Raw genomic sequence first — 11,382 nt, 5'->3', positions numbered from 1 at the left:
CCGCGCCGCCTCCCCCGCGCCGCGCCGCCCTGCCCCGCCTCCGCCCCCCCGCACCCTGGCGCGAGCGCCTCGGGCTTATCGGTCTGGGGGCCCCTCGGGCCCGATCGGGGTGACAGCGACGGTCGCTGGCCCGGAAGGAGCTTGGCCTGCTCCGAGGAGGGAAAGAGTAATGACAAAGACAGCCCTGCGCTTTCCCATTCAGCCCAGCTCTTGGAGGCGCGCCGAGCCTGAAAGAGACGAAGGGGGGAAGGGCGCGTGTGCGCGCGCGCGCGTTTGTGTGCTTGCGCGCGTGTGCGCTTGTGCGTGTGTGTGCTTAGAGGGCATGGCGGTGTCGGAACGCAGGCAGACTCACCTTCCATAGATTTCTTAAGAACGGATTCTACAAGAAGCAAGGGAAGAAGGCACAGGCCAAGGCTTTAATCCCACCTCACCCCGTGAGGCATTCGTAGTTTGAGCGGCAGGTGCTCCTTTTTGTGGGTCCAGGTTGTGGCCGAGGTGTGTCTTGGGCCGCCCAGAACACGGTGCGCACGTCGGCGCGTGGGGCGCTGTATTCCTGGCGCCTGATTGCGCTTTCGCTCTGTGTGCACGCAGCTGTGCCGATGAATCACAGACCGCTGCGGCCGAGACACCTGTTCCCAGGGTCACCAGGCTTGCGAGTGCGAGGCTCCAGTTTCCATGCCTGGACTCCTCCGTGCACTTCCGCACGCGGCTCCATCCGTTCCATTCTTTCTGTGAGCCCCGATTATCAGCTGTCTGCTGGGGATTTCCTACAGCCAACACGCAAACGTTGACAGGCGAGTTACTCCGGCACCCTAAAAACTCCCAGTCCTTTGGGAGAGACACTACCTACAGCAGTCACCAGACCATATGAGATGGGAAAGTGTCACCGGGGAGCACGGGACAAAGTGTCAAGAATAGCGCAGTGGTCAGGGGGCGGCTTCATGAGTAATGGTGGTTTACGAGGCTTGGGATCAGTTGACCTTTGAGGACCTTGAAAGACTGGTAGGATCTGGGAATGACCAACCGGTGGGACCTGTCAGCCAGAGGGGGAAATCGCAGAAATTGGAATGTTTGAAATTAACGTGTGTGGTTAGATTTTGTGGTCTAAGTGGAAGTGGTTAGGGGGAGCTGTGGAAGACCAAGGATGAAGAATTTGAATGTGATTTTGTACCCAGTGAAGACGGCAGCCGTATTTTAGTGCCTTCCCCTCCTTTACCACGCTAAGAACAAAATTTAAAGAAAGTGTTTCCTACATCTGTGGCATCAGTTTCATCTGGGAAATTGTTTGCCATGCAAGTTCTGGTTTTTCACCGCACATCTCCTAAATCAGAAACTCGCAGCAGCCTGTCCTTTGAGCCGCTCTCCTGTGGGGTCTGCTGCTCTTCCCTAAAAACTTGCTGCTAATGCTCGCATTGGCAGTGCACAGAATAAGAGCTTGTTGCTCCTTGTGTACGCCTTGGGCCAGCAGCACCGGCGTCACTCAGGGGCCTGCTCGAAGGACAAGGTCTGCAAACTCTCAGTCCTTTTGACTGACACAGGAGCCACATCTAAGGAAGACTGCCAGGTGACGCATATACCTACTGAAGCATAAGGCACTGCCGGGCTCTAGGAGTTTCAGACACACACAGAAAAGAATAAAGAAGAGGGCCGGCCAAATAGCTCAGCGGACTAAAGCACCTGCTTAGGCAGACACAGTGAGTTCAATCCCAGTGAGTTCCATCCCAGGGCTACCGGGCCTCGCTGAGGCAGCGATTGAGACTGGGCCTGGTGGCCTGCGCCTGTAATCCTGGGAGGCTGTAAATAGGGGGATCACTATGTACCTGGTGAGACCCTGTACACCCTGTACACCCTGTCCTAAAAAAAAAAGAATAAAGAAGAAACCCCCAGCCCTATACCACCACCGTGCTACATCCTTTATTACTTTTTAAAATAATCTTATTTATTTGGTATCGAGTCTTACTATGCAGCTCAGACTTATAGGAATCCTCCTGACTCAGCCTCCCCAGCGCTGGGATTATAGGCATGCGCTACCAGGCAGGCTGTACTGAGGATCTAGCCACAGTCCTTGTATTTGTCAGGCAGGCTTTTAGACCGCTGAGCTATCTCCTCAGCCCATTTATTACTTTTAAATGTAATTCTTACCAATTGTGTTCTATGCATCTATATTTGTAGAAAGTACCCATTTAACCATTGTTTCCTTTCTTCAACTTTGTATTACATATTCTTAAATATTCTTTTAAAGCCTCTTTTTAAAAATTTTTTCCTTATTTATTTATTTTCCAGTGCTGGGGGTTGAATGTAGGGCCTCATGCTAGGCTAGGCAAGCACCCTGAGCTACAACCCCATCCCCTGCAACTTGATCCTTAGTGGCTGTCTGATACTCAATTTTATGTCTGTACCATAGGATATGTTACTAAGTGTTTTGTACAGACAGATTTCATTGTCATGGATAACGGTGAGATAACAAGTAATAGATGCAGTATATGTCAGGTTGACTTTGTGCCAAGCACTGGGTGAAACACTTCACATACAAGAGCTGATTTAACTAGCAAAGTAGTGAGCTCAGTGTCATTATTATTGTTCTCATTTTAAACACCAAATCACAGAGATTTGTCTAAGATCACACCACTAGTAAGCAACAGATCTGGATTTTAAACCCAAGCAATCCGGCCCCAGAATCTATGGGGAAGCTCTCTTCATAGATAAATTTTTATCCTCATTTATTTTTCCTTGTAAGAAATGATGAAGAAGAAAGGTAGGAAGGAAGGAAGGAAGAAGGAAGGAAGAAAGAAAGAAAGAAAGAAAGAAAGAAAGAAAGAAAGAAAGAAAGAAAGAAAGGATGTCCTCTTCTCCCCACCCCCCCCCGGCAGTTCTGGATGTCTAACCAAGAGGCTCACACATGCTAGCAAATGCTCCACTGCTGAGCTACACTCCCGGCTAAGTTATGTGACTTTTGGAGGCATCTTGAGTGTTAGGCAAGCAGCTGTCGTAGTGCCACAGATGCACCCCAAGAAGGCCTTGAAGCATACTGCTTTTTAGAAAGATAGCTAACTTGTGCCCCTACCAATAACATCCAGGTTCAAAGTATCTTTACCAACAACATGGCAAATCTTTGCAAAATGTGTTCTAATTTTGTGAGTAAAAATTAACGGGATATCTGTAATTAAAAAGGGGAACATTTTTTCATGTGTGGAGTTGCCATTTGTAGAGCACTGAGGGCTAGTTGGACACAAGCTTAATGTATAAAATTCTTATGTTTGTTTATTTATTTAGTACCAGGGATCAACTTGGGACCTTACACTTGCCAGGCAGGCGCTGCTGCTGCTGAGCTCTCTCTCCAGCCCTACTCCTCGTGTTTTCTAGTTCCTTATTTTTATAAACGCTTTCATGTCCTCAATCCCATCTGATCCTGATAGGAGCACACAGAGTAAAAGGTTGCTCCTCCGTCAGTCTAGTGTTTCCTCACAAGTGAGACCGCCCACTGTCTGTGGTTAGGAGACTTTGACTTGGGCCAGTGTGGCCTGGAATTCTACCTTTGCTATGTCCCAGGCAAGTTATCCAACTTTGAACAGCTTCACATTCCCGCACTTACACATGGGGGAGGCTAATGACTCCACAGAGTTGTTGGAAGGACAGCGTAAGTGTCTGACAGATGGGGACATTATTACTCATTCAGTGCTGCTGTCATTGGAATCCATAATCATGTTGTGGCAGAATCCAGTTAATCCATAAATATTTACCAGCCCCTGGCCCTTGGACCTTCAAGCGGTGTATGGCGTTGAACAGAGAGGGGAAAATGAGGGCTGGAAGGCCTGAGTTTTCATGGCTGTGTGTAAAGCCGGGTCCTGTCAGAAGTGTCACATGCCCTGGGTTACCATGATACATTGGTCATTGTCTAAAAAGGAAGAAGTGCTGACAAGCCGTGATTTTTTTGTTGTTGCTTTTCTTGGCTTAGAGGCACAGCATCTCCAGAGACGCTGGCTTTTAGGGTCAGCTGCAAAGGACATTAGCAAGCTGTGTGGCACCACCATGTCTCTGAGGCAGAAGCCAGACAGCAAAGGAGCTTAGTGCCAGTTCAGACAAAGGACAGCAGAAGTGAGGACGGGAGGAAGAATTATGGGCGGGGGGTGGAGTGAGGAGAATTACTATGCCCATCTGTCTCGCTTGGCAGAGCTGTGTGTGTATGTCTGAAATTGTTTTATTTGCTTGTTTTTGGTGCACTTCTGTCTCTGTCTAAGCTATGCGCTAACGTGGTTTAGTTTCTGTGAAATACCCTCTCACCTCAAATGCGATCAAATAAGTGTCAGGGAGAATGTCTCAAACCTTTCATTAACTATTGACCATGTGCGCAGCACTATTTTAGGAACTGAGCAAAGATTCATATGAAAGGGAATCCAAACCTGGGTTTAGGGGTCTGAAACTCAGTGCTTCTCAGACTGACGTAGGTGTGGACTGCTCGGAGGGCTAGAGATGCAGTTCTCTAAGTTGGCCGGTGTAGGGTGGGGCCTCCAATTCCGCATTTCTAACACCCTACCAGGTAATCCTGTGGCTGCAGGCCATGGCCCCTCTTTGGAGCACCAGGTTCTAGTGGAAGGGAAAGCTCGGGATCTTTTTCTCTCTTCTGTCTGCTTTTCACACAGTGGAGTTGTTGCTAGATTGGTTCAATTCCAGGAAATGAAATGATCCACATTTAGTGACTGCAGGAAAAAGTAAATGGAGTCACTGTCTCCTCTGGGGTCCGCCCCTCTTGTTTTCACTGTTATGTAGCCAAGCAGACCCGTTATTGTTTCGTACCTGATGTGCCAGGCTCGAAGGTGAGATGGCGGAAGTGTGTCTTGGAGAACAGGGCCCTGGAGGTCCTTGGTGTGGGTGGCTTGCTGTAGAAGGATAGCCCTGCCCTGAGGAATTAGGTATTTATTTAGATGGCTACAAAGTAGTATTTTGATTTCTCATCACTAGTGGCCTTAAAATGTGCCACTTGCTCCCTGAGATAGTTGGATGTGGTGCCCACTTGTGTAAGATCTGCCCGGTAGATTGGTTAGCACAGTTCCGGGTGCGGCTCCATGACTGCCTTCGTGAGCAGGGAAGACCCTGACTGTGGGTGGTACCCGTCAACAAACTTGTAGCTTGGATGGAATAAAAAGAGAAAGAAGAAGGCATCGCTTTTGCTTCTTTTGAGGAGCTCCAGGCCCCCTTTTGGGAGCCCATCTGCAGGGCTATAGTGCTCCCTTCTGCCTTCCAGTGGTTCCCCTAATGCCCTGCAGTGACAGCTGGAGCTGTCGGTGTTTGATGTTCCTCTAATGAACCCTAAGGGATGCACTTAGAGACGTCACAGGAAGTAGATGACAGCCCCTGCCGCTTTCAGGTACTCACAGCCCCTCGGCACAGTGTCATCAAAGCCCCTCCACTCCCTGGACACATGCCAGTGAATCCTACGGGTGGAATAACTCAAATCACTGGTGCGATAACTCGTTACTGCTGAGATATGCTGGAGGCTTCTCTAAGAAGATGTGTGTGGCTTTATCTTGAAGGAAAGGAATGTATAAACAGCAGCAGCTACAGGGCTCGTGGGCTTAATGGGCCATGTGCGCTTGGGCTTGGGCTTGGTTGTGTTTCCCAGAGCTTCTGTTTCTCCCACTGACCGCTGTCCTTAGTAGCCTAGAACATCCTTTCTTCCCAAAATGACTTTGGAGCTTACAAGCCTCCTACATAGATGGCTTGTGCAGCTTTGTCTCTTCCTTGAGCTCAGTTGGTTGAGTGTACATGGGTCATGTATTTGAATCTTTTATCTGAATCTAAGCTTTTCAGAGTTTGGTTGCGTGCCAGCAAAACCAGAGCCATTTGGGGGATGTTGTATAATTGTACAGAGCTCCACAAGTTACCTGAGAAAATTAAAGCGTGTCTATTGTCCATTGTCATCTCTATTCAATCTCTACATACTGAGAGGCTTTTAACTACTTAGGCCCAGATGTAGTTATTGGCACTTCATTTTTCATTCATCCCATCTCCCTCTCCCTCCTCTGACAATAAATTTTTCTATAATCTCAGAGCTTTTATAGCCTGGCCATATTTTGTCTTTTTTTTTTTTTTTCAGAACTGGGGATTGAACTCAGGTCCTTGCGCTTATTCTACTGAGCCATCTCCCTGGCCCCCTAGCCTTATTTTGAAGAGTAAGGTCTCCCATCCTATCCTTTTCCAACCACTTTGTCCACTCTCAAAACTTTTCCATCTCCAGTGTCAGCTGTAGCCCTTGTTGAGTGCCATGAATCTCTTCTTGGATTCTGCTAAAATCCCTTCCTCAAGAGTCTCTTCTTTTGCCTATTCCATGTTGACTGATAAAGTATCAGTCATAGTTGCTACCTGCATCTACCAAATGCCCTACTTGCTAGCACCTACTCCAGGATTCCATATTCCTATAACACAGTAATTGGTCCAGGAAGGAACATGCAAATCAAGTGGAGACAGAGCTTTACATCAGATACATACATACATACATACATACAGAGAGAGAGAGAGAGAGAGAGAGAGAGAGAGAGAGAGAGAGAGAGAGGAGAGCGAGAGTGAAGGAGACAGAGAGAGAGAGGTTCATTGGATCATTTTATATTTGGGTTAAGTTTGGAGGCCTTGAAGTAGAGACTATCCATGGTTATCTTGCCTACCACTTGGAGCAGGGCCCATCTGAAAAGTTAAATGGCACACAGGAATAAAAAAAAGCAGACAAGGAACAGAGTTCTAATGTTGTCAGCCAAGTTCTGATCAGCTGCTTTGAGTGCTGGCACTCTGTTGGGCTTCCCATTTAGACTTCAGCTAGCTGTAGTTGCCACTTACACTGTGAACAGTACTAACTTGGCTTCCTTCTCCAGCACTTGCCCTTTCGCCCATCACTTCCTACCACCTCAGCTTGGCTGCTGTTCCATGTGGCTGGTAACTAAATGATGTCTCTCCACCTAGAAAGTACTCTTTCCTCCCCTGTGGAATTTTTGGTACTAGCAGTGAAGTAGAGCATTTATGTAGACTGCTTGGAGGATTGCCCCAGATGAGCTTCAGGATTTTTCCTAATTGGAAGATGCTGTAGCTCCATTCTGCCCACAACCTCCCATTCTTTGCCCCTTTCTGTCCATTTTGAGCACTTGGAGGTTGGACCTTGCACTGACTGGTTCCCTTTCCTTTCCTGCTGCTGTTCAGCTTTGGCAAAATGTGAAACAGCAAGATGAGAGAAGAGAGTGATTGGCATGTGTTCCCTGTGCCCTGCCTGCTTTGCCCCCTGCTTTTGGCAGTGTCTATGTCCCAGCCTTCTATACTTATGATGAATGGCTCTTTCTCCTTGGGTCCAGGTCTCAGTGGGCTCTGGTGACACAGTTTTTTCTGTTTTTCCCAAAAATCTTTCCTCTCTTGCTGGTCTGTGGATGCTTCAGTCTCCTTTCTGGGTTTCACTAGCTATGCTTATACTTCAAACAGCTATTAGATTTTGTATCCTACAGGAATGCCATTATAAATACTACTTTAAGATGTTGTCCCTCTGAGCCAGGGATGTCGTGGACACTTGCAATACAAGCTCCTCAGGAGGCTGAGGGGGCAGGGTCATTTGAGGCTGCGAGTTTGACGTCAGCCTGGGAAGCACAGTGAGAGTTTACTCATAAAAGAAAATGTTGTGCCTTGTATGATTTCCAAATATTTTCTCCTATAGGTGTCCTTCAGACCCTGTTGATTATGATCTTCGATGCACAAAAATTAAGTCTGGTATAGGCCCAAATGTCTTCTCATTTTTGTTGCCAATGCTCTTTGTGTTGTATTCAAGAAGTCATTGCCAAGACCAATGTTAGGAAGATTTACTTCTGCGCGTCCTTCTAGGAATTTTCTAATTTGGGGATGTGTTGAAATCTTTATCCATTTGGACTTGATTGCTGTACATGGTGAGAAGTAGGAATTCAGCTTCATTCTTTAGCATGCAGGTATCTGGTTTTCCCAAGACCGCCTATACAAGAGGGTATTCATTCTGCAGTTACATGGTTTTGACATCCTTAATGGAGTGCATTTGATATATGTGAAAGTTTGTTTCTGAGGTCCATATTTCATCCCATTGGTCTGTCTGTCTGTCCTTAGGCCAGAACCATACTCTGATTATTGTGGCTTTGTAATAGCTTAGACACAGTTGTGTAATAATTTGAGCTCATGAAGTGTGAGTTATCCAATCTTGTTCTTTTTCAGGATTTGAGGCCAGTTGACCTTCTCGATACATTTTAGAATGAATCTTTGTATTTCTGCTCCCAAAGAGTCCTGTTGGGAATTTGACAAAGTTTGCATCTAATCTGTACACTGTTTTGGATAGTATAGATGTCTAAGCAACATTAAGTCTTCCAATCCATCAACAAGGATATCTTTCTATTTATTTGTGTCTTTTTAATTTCAGCAATGGTGTGTAGTTTACAGTGTACAAATACATTTCTTCCTTGGTTTATTTTACTACTGAGTATTGTCTTTAGTACTATTGTAAGTGGATTTTTATCTCATCTTTTCATTATACATGGTTAGTGTATAAAAATAGAACTGATTTTTGCATGCACCATAACTTGTTATGTCGCTAAATTTGTGTATTATGTCTAACATGTTATATTTTGTGGAATCTTTATGGTTTTCAATACATAATTGGCAAACAGAGGTAATTTTACTTCTCTCCAATGTCTGTCTGTCTGTCCGTCTTGCTGTATTTTTGTCCTTCTTTCATCTGATTGTTTTGACTAGAATTTCTGATAGTATACTGTAGAATTTTTTTATTTTTTATTTTTTTAATTTTGGTGGAACCAGGGATTGAACTCAGGCCCTTGTGCTTGCCAGGCAAGCGCTTATTCTACTGAGCTCTCTCCCTGGCCCCCCTGACAGTACATTGTATAGAAGTGGGTGAGAGCAAAGAATCTTCATCTTGTTCTTCATCTTAAAAGAAAGGTTTCAGTATTCTACCATTGAGTATGATCTAGCTGTGAGCTTTTCATAAATGTCCTTTGTTATGTAAAGTAATTTCTTTCTATTCCAAGTTTTCTTAATGAAAGGATGTTGAATGTTGTGAAATGATTTTTCTGCATGAAGATGAGTGTAGACTTCCTTTCCTTTTCTCTGTTAATGTAGTCTATTACAGTGGCTTGTTTTTGTAGGTCAAGCCATCCTGACATTTCAGGAATGTATCCCATGTGGGCATGGTGTACAATTCTTCCAACGTGCTCTCGAATTCAATTTGATAGTGTTCTATTGATGAATTTGGTGTTGATATTCATCCAAGGATGCTGGTGTTTTTTGGTACAGGGTCTCGCTACACAGCTCAGACGCATAGTGATCCTGCTAGCTCAGCCTCCCCAGCACTGGGATTACAGGCGTGCTTCACCATGCCCGGTTTCAGTGGCTGGCATGGCACAGGGCCACCATGCCACGCGGTACCAGGGATCGAATCTGGGTCCTAGTGCTTGCCAGGCACACGTTTAGACGAGTGAGCTAGCTCCCTGGCCTCCTTAAATTTTTGAAGGCTAGTTTTTCTGGATACTGTATTTAAAAAAATTAAAATTAATTCTATTGGTACATTTTATTTTTTTTTTTATTGGTACATTTTGGATGCATATCTAAGTGGATACAGTGTTCTTGTTTGACTTTTTTCTTTCAACACTTTGAATCATATTGCTACTTCTCGCCTGTGGACTCTGAAGGAAAACCTAATGAGAATTTTCTGGCGCTGTCCATTCTATGTGACATATTGCTTTTATATTGCCTTTTTTAAAAAAATGTATTTGGGGGGGCCTGGGGAGGTGGATCAGTGGAATAAGCCCTTCCCTGGCAAGTGCAAGGGCCTGAGTTCAATCCCTGGTTCTGAAAAAAAAAAAAAAAATGTATTTGGAACAGAGTCCCACTACCCAGCTCAGACTCACAGGGATCCTGCTTTCAGCCTCCTCAGTGCTGGGATTACAGGCGTGCACCATCACACCCGGACTTGGTGGCTGGCTCAGCATGTCCAGGGTGAGGCCAGTGCCTCATGTGATGCTGGGAATCGAACTCTGGTCCCTGTCCTTGCCTAAGCAGGGGCTTAGTCTGCTGAGCTATCTCCGCTGCCCTATATTGCCATTTTTAAGATATCTTTTGCTTGGTCTTTGATTTAGGTGTTCCATTATGTGTTTTTGTGTGATTCTCTTTAAATTAACCCTTAACTGGAGTTCTTTTAGCTTCTAGACCCCTTTATATTCATTTTTCCCCCATAAGATCTGCAATTTGGGTCCATTATTTCTTCAAATAAACCATTTCTCTTCTCTTGCTTGTAGGATTTCCATAATGTGTATATATTCTATTTCATGATGTTTTGTAGTCTATTATGCTCTATTAATTTTCTGCTCTCTTCTTTGGGCTCCTCTGACTTATTTTAAACAACCATATAAGGAAGCATTTACTTGGGGCTTAACATGAAATCATACAAATAAAAATTTGTAGAAACACAAATCCACTTTGAGTCATAACAGATAGCAAAGGACAAGGTAAAATAAAAAACAACTAATTGGGGGCTATATATAGTTGGATATCATTGTGTTGTATTCATTAAAAAATCTTTTCCAAAGTAATCAGTAGAGGGCTGGCAAGATAGCTCAGCAGACTTAGCACCTGCCTAGGCAAGCACAGGGACTGGGGCTCAAAGACAAAAACGAAGAAACCCAAAGTAATCAGTAGAGCAGCAGGAGACAATCTGAAGACTGCTGCCCTGCAGGATGGATTTCTTTAGCACCCCTGCTTTCTCCGATGCCTTCCCCTTCAGTGCGGCTGCTAATTCCTCTGGTGATTGCCACCCCCTGCAGATGCTCCGTTGACCATCGCAAACTGCTCTTTAATGTGTTCTTTTGCGGGCACAGTCCTGCTACACAAGCCTTTGGGGTTGTTTCCTCTTCCCAGCACTGGCCTTGGGGATTTGTCAATTTGCCACCCACCCACGTGCCACTAGTTCCACGATCTTGGGAGCACCAGCAGCATCTTTGGACCACACCAATCAAAACCCTCTTTGTCTCTCAGCGGCTGGATTCGCTTTGACTGTTCAGTGCACAGCTCGCCCAGGTCAGGACAAACCTTCCCAGCTCTTCCTCATGTGGGTCCCAGCTCAAGCCTCCAGTGAACATCTTGCTGTCACCTTGCTGGTGCTGGCTTGCATCGCCCTTGGACCCACGAATGAACTCCTCTGCGAACTTGTTCGTGTGCCCCAGGGTGGCGAGGCCCAAGCCATCATCACATGCCCTTGGTCTGGGTCATGGTGCTGCTGGCGGCCACAGAGCATTGTGCCCTGACTTGATTGCTTCAAGTAACCTGCCTGAAATTTTGCTGATAATTTCTTCTGCCTGGGCAGTCTCTGTAATAACCTTCCTT

The 11,382-nt window shown here is 45.8% G+C and overlaps 1 protein-coding gene across 1 annotated transcript in view; it reads right to left on the bottom strand.

The window, feature by feature from the left end:
• Positions 1 to 11,382, bottom strand: part of Ttc9 (tetratricopeptide repeat domain 9) — a 64,249-nt gene that overhangs the window by 26,880 nt on the left and 25,987 nt on the right. The window contains exon 2 of the mRNA XM_012517186.2: positions 55 to 146. Within this exon, the coding sequence (XP_012372640.1) occupies positions 55 to 146 (92 nt within the window). The remainder of the gene's footprint in view (positions 1 to 54; positions 147 to 11,382) is intronic.

This window comes from Octodon degus, unplaced genomic scaffold (genome assembly GCF_000260255.1).
Source record: "Octodon degus isolate 3935 unplaced genomic scaffold, OctDeg1.0 scaffold00007, whole genome shotgun sequence".
NCBI classification, from domain to species: domain Eukaryota; kingdom Metazoa; phylum Chordata; class Mammalia; order Rodentia; family Octodontidae; genus Octodon; species Octodon degus.
This window is presented reverse-complemented; position numbering and strand designations above follow the sequence as displayed.